Raw genomic sequence first — 15,571 nt, 5'->3', positions numbered from 1 at the left:
GTAAGTGTCTGGGTGTGAGTGTCTGATGACTGACGAGCTGCGCATTCTGAAACAGTTTCGAAGGACAATCAATGGGGGCCTCCAGCCTACAAGCACGACTGATCCTCCTGCTGCGTCTGCTTCTCTGAATTTTCCTGTCGTGACACTCTGCTTTCCGAGCTCGAGCGGCCTCTGGCTTTCGCTGAACTTCACAGGTTGCCGCCGGCCACTTCTTCGGCCCGTGTCAGCCAGCAGCACTGAGGAGCTAGGGAGCATCCTGCTTGCGGCCCGTCGTGATTTGGTCCATCTATGTTGGGCCACTTTTGCTGCCAACAGCCCAGGCTGGGCCGCACTCGAGTTCTATTTTCTATCTCACGGCCTGCCGGATACATAACGCAGACGCGTGGGCCGTCAGAAATGGGTAACTTGGGAAACGACGAACGACGTTCTCAAACCGACCTTAGCTCAGTTGGTAGAGCGGAGGACTGTAGTGCTTTGCAGATGAATCCTTAGGTCGCTGGTTCGAATCCGGCAGGTCGGATCTTTTATTTTGCTTTTTCTTCTTTTTGTTTTTGACGTCCGCTGCAACGAGCAAAAAAATGTGACTACGTTCACGTGGCAAATTTGCACCAACATCCTTTCTTTCCTTTTTAGGTGGCTGGTAAAAAAGATGTTACTTCTAGACGAGTGACGACAAGGAAAAAAGGATGCAGGCAGCAGGGGCTTGGATGCATCTCACTGGTCGCTGCGCGGCGCCATGATCAAAGACGGCCTACCACCACCACCACCACCACCCACCGTGTGTGTCCGGGGGAGCGCGCTCGCGGCCGGCCGCGCCGCCTGCTTGGGGTCCGCACGGCCTCGGTGTCCGCGCCGGCACGCCCACGCGCAGGCACAGCTCATCCCATCAGGCATCGGCGCGGCGGCCGTGCATGCCCCGCCCGTGGCCGCGCAGCATGCGCCTGCCGTTCGCGGCGCCCAAGGGGCAAGCCGGCCCGGCCGGCCGGCGAGGCAACGGAGGCAGGCGACGACGCGGCGTCGCGCACGGTGCACGCACGCACGCAGGTACGTACGGGATGCATGCGTGACAAGTCACTCACCGTCTCCGCGCCCATGCCGCGCCGCCGCCGCCGGCATCCGCGCGGACGGTGCCGTGCAGCCCCCTTGCACGATCCGTGCACGCGCGCGCCGGTGGGCGGCGGGCCACGTGGGTGGCGGCGGGGCGGCGCCGGTGGCGACGTGGCCTGGGGCCCGCGCCGTCCGGCCGGGTGACGTGTGCTGTGTGCGCAGTCCCAGCCAGAAGCTTCTCGGGCTCCGCTAAACACCCAACGGTGGGCCCAATTACCGGGGAGGTGGCGTCATCTTTTGCGCAAGCCGGGTGAAAGAACAAACCGCGTTCCAAACGGCACACAAGGCACAAGGGTCAGTTTCAAAAACCCAATATCTATGTTGCCCGGATACGGATACGGATACCGGTACACAATACGGAGATACTCCGATACGCCATTTTTCTAAAAACAAAGATACGGGGATACGCCAATATATATAAAGATCGCGTATCCGGGAGTATCCGTGGAGTACGGGTATTCGATACGGTATCCGATACCGGTACGTGAGTTTTGCGAAGTATCCGCGTATCATAGCCCAATATGTATGAAGATCGCATTTTACTTTCACGTCTCCAAAATGACTGTTGGTTAATCTCAGCTTGCTTTTGGTTCAATTTGAAAACCGCGTTCCAAACGGTACTAAAAGTTTGAAGATGAATTCCACCCGTACCATTTTCAAAAGTTGATTTTAAATGTTCAGTGAAGATATTCAGATGACCACAATTAAAATGTGCTTACTCTACACGGTTGCAAAAACAACGTTTATTCAGTACGAGTACTTTTGTGTTTATAGCTGGCTGGGTTGTCTCCATTTGAGACTGCCCACGTATGCTCCCCACAAGGCATAGATGTGTTTTTGTAGATGCACAAAGCCCATCCTCTCAGTACTGAACCTAGGTAGGTGTCTACTGAACTTGCAAGCTGTAAGCTTGCGATTGCCGTACGTCCCTTGGTCCAAACTCTTTCCCGAGGCCACCATCAGCTCACCGTCACCTAACACGTGCACTAAGTCTTCCGTAAACAATGCTCCCATGATCGACTAAACAAACGATTTGGGATTAAAAAATCCTAATCTCCTGGACACCTAAGCAAAACTACATGATGGATGGAATAAGAAATTGGGATGTGACTAAAGGTGGCCATGCTATCTTTTGTCATCAAAAGTGGTAGGTGTCTGTCAAGGAGAAAAAAAAAAGCAGATCAGAGAAGTGAGCTTCAAAAACAGAAACGAAAAGCCAGGGAGAAGAGAAGAGAGGATAACATTAGTTAACTTGAGGAGCTGTCCGGGATAACCAAAACCAATTTTATACTCCAGTTCCATTCGCCAGTCTGTTGATTCTTTTATGCTGACAGGGGAAAAAAGAAGAAGAAGGCACTCCAAACTTCTCTATGAGCAACTGCAATTGTAGAAGTAAAATTAGTAAAAGTCAAACACATTTCTATCTCTGTTTAATTTGGTGCTATCAACCTAGCACTCCCAAACAACCAAATCACCTCCTGATGAAATGAAAAGTTTGCTAAAGGTGTGAGTGTGATCTTTTCCCTTCATCAAAGTAGTAAATGAGAGAAAAAAAAACAAGTTTAGTTATGGCTGTGGATGGGAGCTTCCTGGGACCAAAGGGAAATGCCCAACTGTCAGCACAAGGGCCACAACAAAAATCGCTATCAGCACATTCACATTAGACCAAAATCATTGCTGCTGCTGCTGCTAATCAGAAGGCACCACATATATGGGGACACCATCAGCAAGAACTGAGCCATCCGGTCCCAAAAGTAGAAAAAGGCAAGGGGAGCGCACCTTCCGTTTTAGGAAGGTGAAGAGAGGAACTGGGGAGTTGGGAGAGGGGAAGCCGGGAAGGGATCGGCGGGGGAGGAGATGGAGGAGCGGGAGAAGGTCGTGTGCCTGGCCAAGCTCGCCGAGCAGGCGGAGCGATACGACGGTAAGGGATCCCATCCACCGGTTCCTCCTTGCTTGCTTGAATGATGCTTGTCTGCAGTGGCGTCGTTCATGGTGCCCTGCATTACGGGGAAATCCGTGCTCTGTTCTTTGTCGGGAAGGAATCGGGCGTCGTTGGCCTTCGATCCGGCGCGTTTGCATCAGTCTTGGCTTACTTGCTTCAAGGCTGAACAATCTTCCTAGCTGCTTTGGGGGGTTTCTTCCTAGCTGGAGCAAAAATCCTCTGAATGTGTAGTGGTTCAATCGGTGGATCCCTACTGTGATGATTCCGGGATAATTTCAGGAACGTTTCCTTGATTTTGGGGGGACCGGTTTGATCGTTTCCAGCACTGCAGGGCACGACATGTTCCGCTTCGATAGAAATATATCATTTTGATGGCAGTTTTGAGAGTAATCTTGCGGTTGCTGAGTGTTTCTGACAGCTTTCTAGTGCTTCTAGTTCTGTCGATTTGTGGCCGCTGAAGGGAATAATGAGGTTATATGTTTCTGATGTTTTGTGGGGGCCAATTCAATGAGTTGACTGTCAGGAGCCCTTGAGTTGCTTTTCTACTGCTTTTGATGTTGCTAAGAGGAAATGAATGATCTTGGTACCATGGATGGTGCCTGGAAATTCTTTTTATAAAAACATTGTCGTAGATATCCATTCTATTTATAACCTAGTGCACATGACAGCTATTAGACTCTACAAGGGTGGAATAAGTGAAACTGTGGAACCCACCAGCTATGCTCACATTTGGGGTTTTAGTTTAGTGCAATTTATATAGTCATATCCTTTTTTTTCTGTTTAGAGTGGTTTAATCTAGCAGCCTAGCAACCCCATATGGTGGAATGGCATAATTCCAGACTGCTTTTTATTGTTTCTACCCATCTCCTGGTACCCAATATTCTTGGCAAGTTGGCCACGATTTGATGCTCATCACTTATGACCTATGTCTTTAGATTGCAAATTATTTCATTTTGTCGTGTAAGGATTGTTTAACTTGGGCGGTTGGGCCCTGTCAGCCAATGTCTTGACCTTATTTCAAAAAGCCAATGTCTTGACCTGAGCACTATGACGTCAATTTTGACATTTAAAAAACATATGATTACTTCCATAGTTCTTCTGGTTCCATTAATCTTGGAGATGGGCTATGAAGTTCTTCTAGCCTAAGCTTTGACATTCTCTCTGAAATGTGGACACACCATGATTCTGAGTCTTTTGTTTCCACTTTCCAGTACACCCTCCCTCCTAGGAACTAGTTTAGCGTTCTTTTTTATTATTATGGAACATTAGGATCATCCCCTACTTATTATATTTGTCTTTCTTTGGCAAAAATAAGAGAGACCTTTTGGAAGTAAATAAAAATCACGACTTAAAAGTATGGTTTTGCACAAGTTCAGTGATAGTTCCTATTATTGAAGCAAGTAGTGACATGAGAAACAAAAATCACTATCAGTTTATTCAGTAGACCAAAATCAGTTCTGCTGCTGCTAATCAGAAGGCACCACAGATATGGGGAGATCATCAGCAAGCATCTGGTCCCGAAAGTAGAAAACGGAAAGGGAGGAGGCCACCTTCCATTTTAGGAAGGTGAAGTGGGGGAACTGAAGAGGTGGGACTTGGGACTTGGGAGAGGAAAAGCCAGGAAGCCTAGTATGGGAAGGGGGAAGGGGATCGGTGGAGGAGGAGGGGAAATAAGGTTGTGCGCCTGGCCAAGCTCGCTGAGCAGGCTGAGCGATACGACTGTGAGGGATCTCCCCTGTTCTCATTTGTGCCTTGCTTGAGTGTCGTCATTCCTGGTCCCCTGCATTTTGGGGGATCCATTGTCTGTTCTTTGGTGGAGTTTGGGGGGAGAAATCGGGTGTTTTCTCCATCGATTCTACATGTTTGGATTAGTCTTTGCTCACTAGTTGCATGTGTGAACAGTAATCTGCTCGCAATTGCAGTGAATTTGTTTCTCCTGTCCTGGAGTGGAAAGCTCTGAATGTGTACAGTTTGACCAGTCAGATCGTTCACTATGATGTTCCGGGCTAGTTTCAGCTACTCCTTGTTTTTGGGGGTGATTTTGATTGTTTCCAGCAGTTCCCGACTGCCCGTATGAATGTCCTTGTATCCTGAAAAAGATGATTTTTGTTATTACCATTTTGGGGCCAGTCTTATGACTGCTGAGTGGTTCTGAGTGATTTTGATTGTTTCCGGCACTGTTGATTTGTTCTTGCAAAAGGAAGAATGGTAGCTTGGCCGATCAGAGTAAATTGTATGTCTGATGTTTTCTAGTGGCCAATTCTGTATGGTGGGTGCCCTTGTATTTCTTCTTTATTCATTGGTATGTTCATCGGTTGGAAAAGAAGGATCTTGGAATAAAAATACTCATATATCTCTATCTAATCTATTCATTAACACATTATTAGTATTTGACTCTGCAAGTGTGGAATAAGTGGCACTATGGAACCTACCATCCACTCCTTCTAGTTGTTTAATGTGAAAAGAAGTTCAGCAATTTATAAAGTCATGTCCTTTTTTCTGTCTAGCTTTAGTGTGGTTTGAGCTAGCAGCCAAGCATCCTAGTATTAGCATAATTCTAGACTCCTTTAAATTGTTTTTGCCCATCTCTTATATCTTTGGACTTCAATCTAGACCTTCCAGCATGTAGCTTTAATGTAAATAGTAAATCAGTGACTTAACCGATATAATATCTAACTTTTCAAATTTTCAAATTGCAAAGAGAATGAATATTTTGACATGAGGAATTAAAATCTCTTTATAATGGAACCTGTTCTGTCCCAAAACTAACCCTTCAGGTTAGGTTATGATTGCAGTATTTAGGGTGCACTATATATTTAATTGCGCTTGTTTGGCTGAAGTTAGTCTGATATCCTAACTCAATTCATGATCGGCAGATATGGTGGAATTTGTGAAGCAGCTTGCTAGGATGGATGTGGATATGAGTGCTGAAGAAAGGCATTTATTCTCAGTAGGTTTCAAGAACACTATTGGGACAAAGAGGGCATCGTGGAGAATCATTTGTTCACTTGAGCAAAAGTTGACAAGTGGTGATCAGGCAGGTGTGATGATAGATGCCTACAAAAAGAAAGTAGAAGATGAACTAAGGAAGGTTTGCAATGAAGTATTGTCAATCATCGCTATTCATTGCCTTCCCTTGGCCAATTCTGGTGAAAATGTCGTCTTCTTTTATAAGATGTACGTACAGATTCTTTGATTCAGTACTCTGTTTCATTTGTCGTATATTTTTCTGACTGTTTCCTGATTATTACGCCCAGAGTTAATTTCTATCAATATCTCATTAACTTTCCAGGTAAATTTGATATCACAATCTTTTGCCAAAACAGTATACAATTTTGAGCTCAAATCTATTTGAAGTGCTCATTTTCTTCAAAAGATTTAATGGTAAATCCTTTCCTAAGCTTTGATGAATTAACTTGATAGGAGGTCCAGAAAAAGGGTTGGAACACTGTCTTGTTATGGCTTGTTAACTTGTGGGTCATTTTTCCATGGCTGACATGTTCCACTTCTAGTTTTGTTTTAAAAGGTAGCGGTATTATGAAAAGTAAAGAAAACAGCACATTTTTTAAAGTGATGAGATGATGCACATGACCACATCGCTCATGATATGCGTTTTTATTAACAGTTCATTTTTCGTTTAGAGGAGCACAGAGCTACTTCTCAAATAATACAACACTTAGTTGGATAACTTTTTTTTCTGATAAAATAAACAAGATGCTCGTTCTTTCCTAGTGCAATTAAAATACGGGTGTTGGATAAGTTACTTCAGTTTAATCAATGCAAAGGCACAAAGCTTGAAGTACTGTAGTTATTACATTTTTATGAGGTATGATGTTCTTCCATAAGAAAGAAAAAGGAATAAGTTTTAAAGAGTAGAAAAAGATCTTGGTGTCCAACTTCTCAGTGAGTCTGGGTCTATTATTTAACGCATTGTCCTGCCTTTTAGTCTCTTTACTTTGAACTTCTCTATATCTGAGGCTAGCCTGCTATGTAGTCTTACAAAATTGGCTCCATTATACAAGTAGTATGGTGAAACTTCTTTGAACGCCCTTCTTTATTTATTGCAAATATGTACAATGATTAGTTTGGTTTCTCATTATCTCGTTCAACATTGTTTCAAATACAGCAATATTAGAGAATTGGATGGCGCTTCATCAGCCCCTTGTGCATCTGATACTGTAGTATGATACTAGGAATTTTACATGGTCTATATGTGGCCCTGACGATCCATTTGGAAAATGCTCCAATGATACTCTGTTGTCCTACATAATCTTTCCTTACCTGGATATGACTCCTAAACTGTTGCAGGAAAGGCGACTACTATCGTTACTTGGCTGAATTTAGCACTGGAACTGAAAAGAAGGCTGCTGCTGATCAGTCACTTATGGCGTACCAGGTTCAGAATCTTCCAAGGATTTTACATGGGCTCTAATGAATCTTTCAGAAAAGGCTTTCTCTTTCTGTCGAAATAACAAACATTTGCTGCAGCACGCCGTGGTTGTCGCCTCCAGTGAGCTCTCACCTGCTCACCAAATCAGGCTTGGCCTTGCCCTCAAATTTTCGGTGTTCTTTTATGAGATAATGAACTCGCATGAGAGGTCACTCATCCTTGATGACTCCTTCCTCTCTTTTGATTGATGTTTCAAATTTTATGATAGATATTCCTATCCTACGCTTCTTGTTTTGAAATCAAATGAACTGTTCACCTCTAGTTGATGCTTTATAAGTTAGTTAAATTTGATTATGTTTCCCCCACAAGGTATCGTGAGACATTTAGCCATTCACATAATTAAACCCCACAAATGCAATGTTTAGTGAGATACTTTGACAGTCTGAACCCACTCGATGCTAGTTGGGCACAGGGTATTAGGGTAGATTTGTTGATTCTGCCCTTTCTATACAATGACGTTGGAGATATACTGTTTTTGTCCCCTAGATGCTTCATGTTGGGCACTTGGTAGACTTGTTGTCATAATGTCATTCCAGTATGCTGCTTGATGGGCCACCAGTTTATAAACAGCATCAACTTTAGTCACTGAATTTCATGTTTTTATCTCTTTTTTCAGAGCTTGCCAAGTGGCTAAACAAGCATTTGATGAGGCTCTTACTGAGATTAATTCTGCTGGTGAGGGGGTTTACAAGGATAGCACGATTATGATGCAGCTTCTGAAGGATAATTTAGCATTGTGGACATCAGAACTTACTGGAGGTAAATCCATTTTTGGAAAAGAAAATACTTTCTGACCATTAAGCAATGGCCATGTTGATCTTTCTGATCAAGGAGTTGCAAAACTGTTCGATGAGGGAGCAAAAACATAAAAAACAATTAATAATCAGTTCATAATAACTTGGATGTCGAGTTTAACTAGGCATCGTATGCTATGCAAACCAGCTTCGTGTGCAAACTATAGAAACTCCAATTAGGACCACAGGATCCTAATCTGATGGTGAGTTATTTTAGCACCTCAATCCTCCCACCACAGGAGCTCAGTATCACATGAAGGAGGGAATTGGTGGTGTAATGGCCAGGGGTTCCCCCAGCCGGTAGCTGACAACAGAGGGGGAAGATCGTTGGCTTCCCTGCTCTGAGCTTGTTGAGTTTTGGAGGTGGAAGAGGAAAGTCCTTGTGTATTGATTGATCAAGAGATTACATGGTTTGGATATATATATATATATATATATATATATATATATATATATATATATATATATATATATCCCGTACAAGCAATCCTTTCCCAACTAACCATATCTCTCCTATCCGACTCAGACTCCCACTCTAACAAACTAACTTAATCTCTAACAAACCGAATCAAACCAGCTAACCCAAACCGACTCGATGTAATCTAAAACCGACTAAGATCTTTAACAACTAACCAGCCACCTTTTTTGCGCGCCTGACGTAGTGCTTGCCCCACATAACATCACTCCCCCCCTCGAGCAACAGCTTGTCCTCAAGCTGGAAAGAAGGATAATGCTCCTGAAATTGTGCAAGATCTTCCCAAGAGGCTGACGATGGTGGAAGACCCTCCCATTGGATCAATAGCTGACAGACGCCTCTGTACAAACGAGCCTTCACTGCTTTGGCCGGAATAGCAACGATTGCACCATTGTGGGTTGGCGGCAAGGGAGGAGGAACTGGAGGAGGCTGACCAATGTATTTCTTCAGAAGTCCAACATGAAAGGCGTTATGCAAACGCGAACCAGGAGGCAAAGCTAGACGAAATGCCACCTCATTTATCTGTTCAGTAATCTGATAGGGCCCAAAATAACGCTGACGGAGCTTGCCACGGACAGCGTCTGACAAAGAACCATGGGGCCGGTGATGAAGACGTAACCAGACCCAATCGCCAACCTCAAATCGCAGAGAACCATGTGCACGGTCATATGTAGCTTTGGTGACTGCTTGGGCTTGTTCCAACCGAACTCGGATATCCTCAATGAATGCATCACGCTCAGCCATTGTCTGAGCTACTGCAGTGACTCTAATCTCCCCAGGATCATATGAACGCATAGTCGGCGGATCACGGCCATAAACCACCTTGAACGGAGTCTCCTTGAGCGAAGTATGAAAGGCCGTGTTGTAGACATATTCAGCCCAAGGAAGCCAACGGAGCCACTGCCTTGGTCGATCACCCGTCATGCAACGTAAGTACATACCGATAGCATTGTTGATTGCCTCCGTCTGCCCATCTATTTGGGGATGGAAAGCTGAGCTCATGAGAAGTTTGGAGCCGGACGCCGCAAAAAGTGCTTTCCAGAACGCCGAGGTGAACACTGGATCCCGGTCTGAGACGATGGACGCCGGATTGCCGTGGAGGCACACGACCTCACTGAAGAACACACGAGCCACTGATTCCGCCGTATATGGATGCCCTAGCGGTATGAAATGAGCATATTTAGAGAACCGATCCACCACTATCAGAATGACTGATTTCCCTCCCAACTTTGGGCAAGGCTTCAACAAAATCCATGCTCACATCTTGCCAAACTGTTGTAGGGACTGGCAAAGGCTGGAGAAGGCCAGCCGGTTGAAGATGCTCCACCTTGTTCCTCAGACAGACTGCACAAGCACGAACATAGGCCTGCACCGCAGCACTGGCATGTTCCACATGAAAGTCTCGGCGAAGGCGGTGAAGTGTACGTTGAGCGCCCTCATAGCAGTCGTCATGTACCGCGGCCAGGATTGCTTGGAGCAACGGAAACTCGGCTGGAACGAACAGCTTGTTGCTGAAGGTGACCAAACCATCAACCACACGCCAGCTTTCCCCCATCTCGCCATTATCGATCTGCTCACGTAATTTGCTCAGGCCTGCGTCCCTGGTTGCTGCTTCTTTGAATTCTGAAAGGAGGGTGAACGATGGCGAGGAAACGGCATGTAGGGTGGCGACATCCACGTCGCGGCGCGAGAGCGCGTCTGCCACGACATTGGTTCGCTCCGGCTTGTACTCAACTGTGAAATCAAATCCCAAAAGCTTGCTTACCCAATGGTGCTGCGGAATTGTCGCAAGTCGTTGATCCAATATGAACTTCAGTGGTTGATGATCCGTGCGGACGACGAACGGCCGGCCCTAGAGGTACGGGCGCCAATGTCGTACAGCTTGCGCGAGACCAATCAACTCACGCTCGTAGGCAGCGAGGCCGCGGTGGCGCGGAGGAAGCGCACGGCTGAAGAACGCGATGGCCTTGCTGTCCTGGTGGAGCACGGCGCCAATGCCCGAGCCGGACGCGTTGCACTCAACCACAAAAGGCTCGGTGAAGTCTGGGAGGGCCAAGACCGGCGCGGTTGTGAGAGCACGCTGTAGAGCCTTGAACGCGTCGTCTGCTGCCGGCGACTAGTGGAAGGCCTCTTTCTTTAGTAACGCCGTGAGGGAAGCTGCTATGGCGCCGAACTCCTTGATGAACCGGCGGTAGTACCCGACCAAGCCGAGAAACCCTCGAAGAGCACGAACCGAGGTCGGTGTTGGCCACTCCATAATGGCCTGGACCTTGCTGACATCCATGGCAACCCCCTGACCGGAGACAACGTGACCCAAATAGGCCACCGTGGGTTTAGCAAAGGAGCATTTGGAGCGTTTCAGAAAAAGCTTGTGCTCCCGGAGGACGGTCAGTACTGCTCGGATGTGTCCCAAGTGTTCTACCCAAGACGCACTGTAGATTATGATGTCGTCGAAGAAAACAAGCACGAATTGGCGAAGGAACGGGCGCAGCACGTCGTTCATCAAAGCTTGAAACGTTGCCGGTGCGTTGGTGAGCCCGAAGGGCATGACAAGGAACTCGTACAAGTTGTCATGAGTTCTGAATGCGGTCTTGGCGATGTCAGCTGGATTCATCCGGACTTGATGGTACCCCGAACGGAGGTCGAGTTTAGTGAAGAAGCGAGCACCGAATAGCTCATCCAAGAGTTCTTCGACAACCGGGATTGGAAACTTGTCCTTGACGGTGCGGTCATTGAGAGCTTGGTAATCCACGCACAAGCGCCAAGTGTCGTCTGCTTTTCTAACCAAGAGAAACGGTGCAGAGAATGGTGACGAGCTGCGGCGGATCAGACCTTGTTCCTCCATGGCGCGGCATTGGCGTTCAAGCTCATCTTTTTGCAGCTGAGGGTACCGGTATGGACGAACGGCCACAGGGGCGGTGCCTGGCAGAAGGTGGATGGCGTGGTCGCGAGCTCTCTGCGGTGGCAACCCCGTCGGCGTGGCGAACACATTGGCGAAGTCTTCCAGCAGGAGGTCGAGCAGCTCGCGCCCCTGCAGCGCGTGGAGGTGGGCTCCAATCCGCCCAGGAACCCCACGCCAACGAACACGTCGGTTGGAATGCCACAGAGACATGGTTTGGCGGCCGAAATCCCAGAGGATTGGGCCCAGCGTGGTCAACCAATCTGTTCCCAGCACCATGTCGTATCCTCCCAGTGGCAGCACGTAGACATCCTCACGGAACGGCTCGGCGTCGATGGAGAACGCGACGTCGTGGAAGACGCCCGGGCAGCGGACGCGGTCGCCGTTGGCGACCGTGACGGCCAGATCAGTGCACGGGATGAAGCACAGGCCGGTGTGGCGCGCTGCTGACTCGGACACAAAGTTGTGGGTGGATCCGGAGTCAAGGAGGGCAGTCACTGAGATTTGCCCCAGCTGGACGCGTACTTGCATGGTGTCGTGGGTGCAGACCCCGGCGATGGCGTGCAGGGAGATATGCGGCTGTTGGTCGTCGTCTTGCTCAGCTGCATCAGCGTCCTCGTCGTTGCTAGCGACTTCCATGACGAAGAGGCGAGCACAGATGCGGTTGTGGCCGCGGACGTACTTCTCGTCACAGTTGAAGCATTAGCCGTTGCGGCGTTGCTCTTCAAGCTCCGATGGCGAGAGGTGGCGCACCATGCGGCCAGCGACCGTCACCGTGCCGGGGGTGGGCGTCGTGGTGGGAGGCGTCGGTAGCGTCGTGGACGAAGCTGTCGTAGCCGCTGTGGTCGGCAGGGACGGACTTGGAAGGAGGCCATGCGAGGGCGTGGTTCCGGAGCGGCCGGAACGCGGTGGCGGGACCGTGATCTATTCGCGGCGCTCATATGCGTGGGCGAGACTCATGGCAACCTCCAGGGATTGGGGTCCTTGCAGCTGGACGTCGATGCTGAGGGGCTCGCCTAGCCCGGCAATGAAGAGTTGCACTTGTTGTGATTCCAGGAGGGGACCTGCGTGGGTGAGGAGCGTGAGGAACCGGTCCTGGTAATCAGCCACCGATCCGGAACGGCGACATGCCGCCAGCTCTCCCAGTGGATTGGATCTGATCGGTGGACCAAATCGCATGTCCAAGAGCGTGGAAAAACGCTGCCAAGATGGGACGCCTTCATCTCGCTCCAGGCACATGTACCATTGTTGTGCCGATCCTTGTAGATGCAACACCGCCAACCAAACTTGCTCCTCCTCTAGGGTGTGCTGACCACGAAAGTAGTGTTCACAGCGATTGAGGAAGGGCAATGGGTTGCCTGTGCCGTCGAAGGTCGGGAACTCCAGTTTGTGGAAGCGCGTATGGCCGAGAGGGCTGTCCTTGCGCTGGTGGAGGAGTTCCGGTCCTTGCGCTTGCAACGTCAGCTTGTTCTGGGCTTGCTCGATGCGGCCGAGTCGATCTTCCAATGAAGACAGGACGTCGAGCTTCTTGACGAGAGCTGCCATGAGCTCCCGATGTTCCTTCTCTGCTTCCGCCAAGGACTCGGCAGAAGACTTGCTTTTGTTGTCATCACCCATGGCGTCGGATCCCTGGTCGTCTGATACCAATGTAATGGCTAGGGGTTCCCCCAGCCTGTAGCTGACAATAGAGGGGGAAGATCGTTGGCTTCCCTGCTCTGCGCTTGTTGAGTTTTGGAGGTGGAAGAGGAAAGTACTTGTGTATTGATTGATCAAGAGATTACATGGTTTGGAGATATATATATATATCCCGTACAAGCAATTCTTTCCCAACTAACCAAATCTCTCCTATCCGACTCAGACTCCAACTCTAACAAACTAACTTAATCTCTAACAAACCGAATCAAACTAGCTAACCCAAAGCGACTCGATGTAATCTAAAACCGACTAAGATCTTTAACAACTAACCAGCCACCTTTTTTGCGTGCCTGACGTAGTGCTTGCCCCACATAACAGGTGGGACTTAGTGTTACATGGACACGGGTGCGGGTGTCGGTATCCGACTCGGGTGCGGGTGTCCGATTCGTTAGAATTTTCGGGGACACGGCAAATAACACTTGGAATTCGACACGGGTGTCGGAATCCGACGCGGGTGCGGGGTATCCGACTCGGCAAAAAAATTAAGACACGGGTGTCCGGGTAACACATTGAAGTGCTAAAATACCCCACCATCAGATTAGGATCCTGTGGTCCTGATTGGAGTTTCCATAGTTTGCACATGAAGCTGGTTTGCATAGCATACATTGCCGTTTAACTGTACCTTGATTAGCTGTAAATTCTAATCGAGTTGAGCAGAGTACTAACAATGCTTTTCCTTGGACATTCTGTTGCGCCAAACCTTACATCTAGTAATGCCTATTGACACATGAATATGATAAAACCTAAACAAAGTATCAAAGATCCTAAATACCGGTTCAGTTTGATGGCCAAATACTCATTCCTAGAAAATGGATTCCTCCTGAAATGGTGATGTAGATCATGTATCTTACCACTTTACTAGTCTATCAGACTTAGGGTTTAGGGATTAGGACCTATAACTAGTATTTGATACTAATAAACTATTGACATTATTATGGAACTAAGTCTCAACGAAAATGTGGTCCTCCATTTTGACAGGCGAAGCATCGAAGGATGATGACATCGACATGGAGGTAAGGTGCCTCTGCTTATGGCCTTAATTTGTGTCGTTTTCTTTGAAAAACTCCATGCCCTTGAGACATTGTAATGTACTTGAAAGAATTAGGTGGTCTAGTGCACAAAATGCTAATACATGTATATAAGCCTATATAAATGATTTCCATTATAATGCATAAGATTGTGTTAACAGAGTGAAGTGAACTACAAAATTTGTACTCCTACTCTGTTGGTGTACTTCAAACTCAGAGCATGTACATGTTTTAAATAATTCGTCAGTTCATTTGCATGTTATCTGAATAAGTGCAAATCCTTGTTCAGATCTGGACCAACATATATTTTTTTCCTTGGCAAGCTAAAGTTGAAGTCTGTATGATGTCACTGTGCTGATGCTGACATGCTAATAAACGCTATACTGGCTATGGCAATGTGCTGATTAACATCTTTGGTGGTTTTGGCAGGGTTGATTGAGATGCTCGCGGAATTACTAAGCAGCAATGCTAGCGAACCCGTGTCCTTAGTTTTCCTGCATCAGAAGAAGAGCCTTATGTATCTTTTCTCCTGCAGTTTCTCTTCCTCTCTTTTGGCCATCGTTTGGTCTTGGAGTCAGTTATCCTACTAAGTGTTTCAGTGTATGGACTATGAACCGGTGACCATCCACCCAGCTTTGGTGATACTTTTGGGAGCTTGGACTGGTGATCACCCAGCTCTGATGTCCTCTTGCCTTTTTCGGTGCTTGAGAGGCGTCTTTGTACACTTTCGATGAACTCTCTCTTATCCAATGCATTAAGGTCAAGGACCGTCCCTGTCATTATTAATCGTATTCTGTGACTGAAGCAGTCTCTGTAATGTTGACATTGAGCACATGAAAAATAAGGTGAGCTGATTCATTACAGAGGAAAAAAAACACTTCCACAAAATTGGGTACTGTCCAAAAGTTCGTACGTGTTAGATATATATAGCTGCATATACTTTTCTGCATATACTTTTCTCATATTTTCCCTCTAGTTGGAGGGGTTACCTGCATATTGTACACATGTACATCTTGCCCTTTGGGCTATGGAATAGATTGAGTTGGCTATTCTATCATGGTAACAGAGCCTAGGTTTAGGGTTAGGCACCATCCCGCCGTCGCCGGTGTGCCTCTGGCGAGCCGCCGGTAAGCCGCCACCGCCGGCCGGCGAAGCCATCTCCATTCCCTCCCTTGTTGCTC

At 47.5% G+C, this 15,571-nt stretch overlaps 1 protein-coding gene and 1 non-coding gene across 3 annotated transcripts; both read left to right on the top strand.

The window, feature by feature from the left end:
- Positions 1–433: 433 nt before the first annotated feature.
- Positions 434–520, top strand: TRNAY-GUA. Its single transcript is given in 2 exon segments — positions 434–470; positions 485–520. It is a non-coding gene; the product is annotated as a tRNA-Tyr (tRNA).
- Positions 521–2,862: 2,342 nt separating this feature from the next.
- Positions 2,863–15,248, top strand: LOC120686471 (putative 14-3-3-like protein GF14-H). Of its 2 annotated transcripts, none has more exons than XM_039968699.1 (7): positions 2,863–3,028; positions 5,926–6,226; positions 7,358–7,445; positions 7,538–7,647; positions 8,116–8,258; positions 14,341–14,375; positions 14,820–15,248. In XM_039968699.1, the coding sequence occupies exons 1-7, from the start codon at positions 2,965–2,967 to the stop codon at positions 14,823–14,825; spliced, it is 747 nt and encodes a 248-aa protein (XP_039824633.1). In that variant the 5' UTR covers positions 2,863–2,964; the 3' UTR covers positions 14,826–15,248. The 2 variants fall into 2 exon arrangements, with proteins under 2 accessions (XP_039824633.1, XP_039824634.1); XM_039968700.1 differs by lacking the exon at positions 2,863–3,028 and adding an exon at positions 4,661–4,770.
- Positions 15,249–15,571: the final 323 nt, after the last annotated feature.

This window comes from Panicum virgatum, chromosome 8N, assembly GCF_016808335.1.
Source record: "Panicum virgatum strain AP13 chromosome 8N, P.virgatum_v5, whole genome shotgun sequence".
NCBI lineage: Eukaryota > Viridiplantae > Streptophyta > Magnoliopsida > Poales > Poaceae > Panicum > Panicum virgatum.
The sequence above is the reverse complement of the archived record's forward strand: the minus strand, read 5'-3'. Positions and strand labels throughout refer to the sequence as shown.

What these genes read in the sequence shown, in the direction of transcription:
- LOC120686471 (XM_039968699.1), top strand. Translation starts at nt 2,965, where the DNA reads ATGGAGGAGCGGGAGAAGGTCGTGTGCCTGGCCAAGCTCGCCGAGCAG. An exon ending in GCAGGCGGAGCGATACGACG is followed by an intron (nt 3,029 to 5,925) that starts GTAAGGGATCCC and finishes CATGATCGGCAG; the next exon opens with ATATGGTGGAATTTGTGAAG. An exon ending in GTCGTCTTCTTTTATAAGAT is followed by an intron (nt 6,227 to 7,357) that starts GTACGTACAGAT and finishes AAACTGTTGCAG; the next exon opens with GAAAGGCGACTACTATCGTT.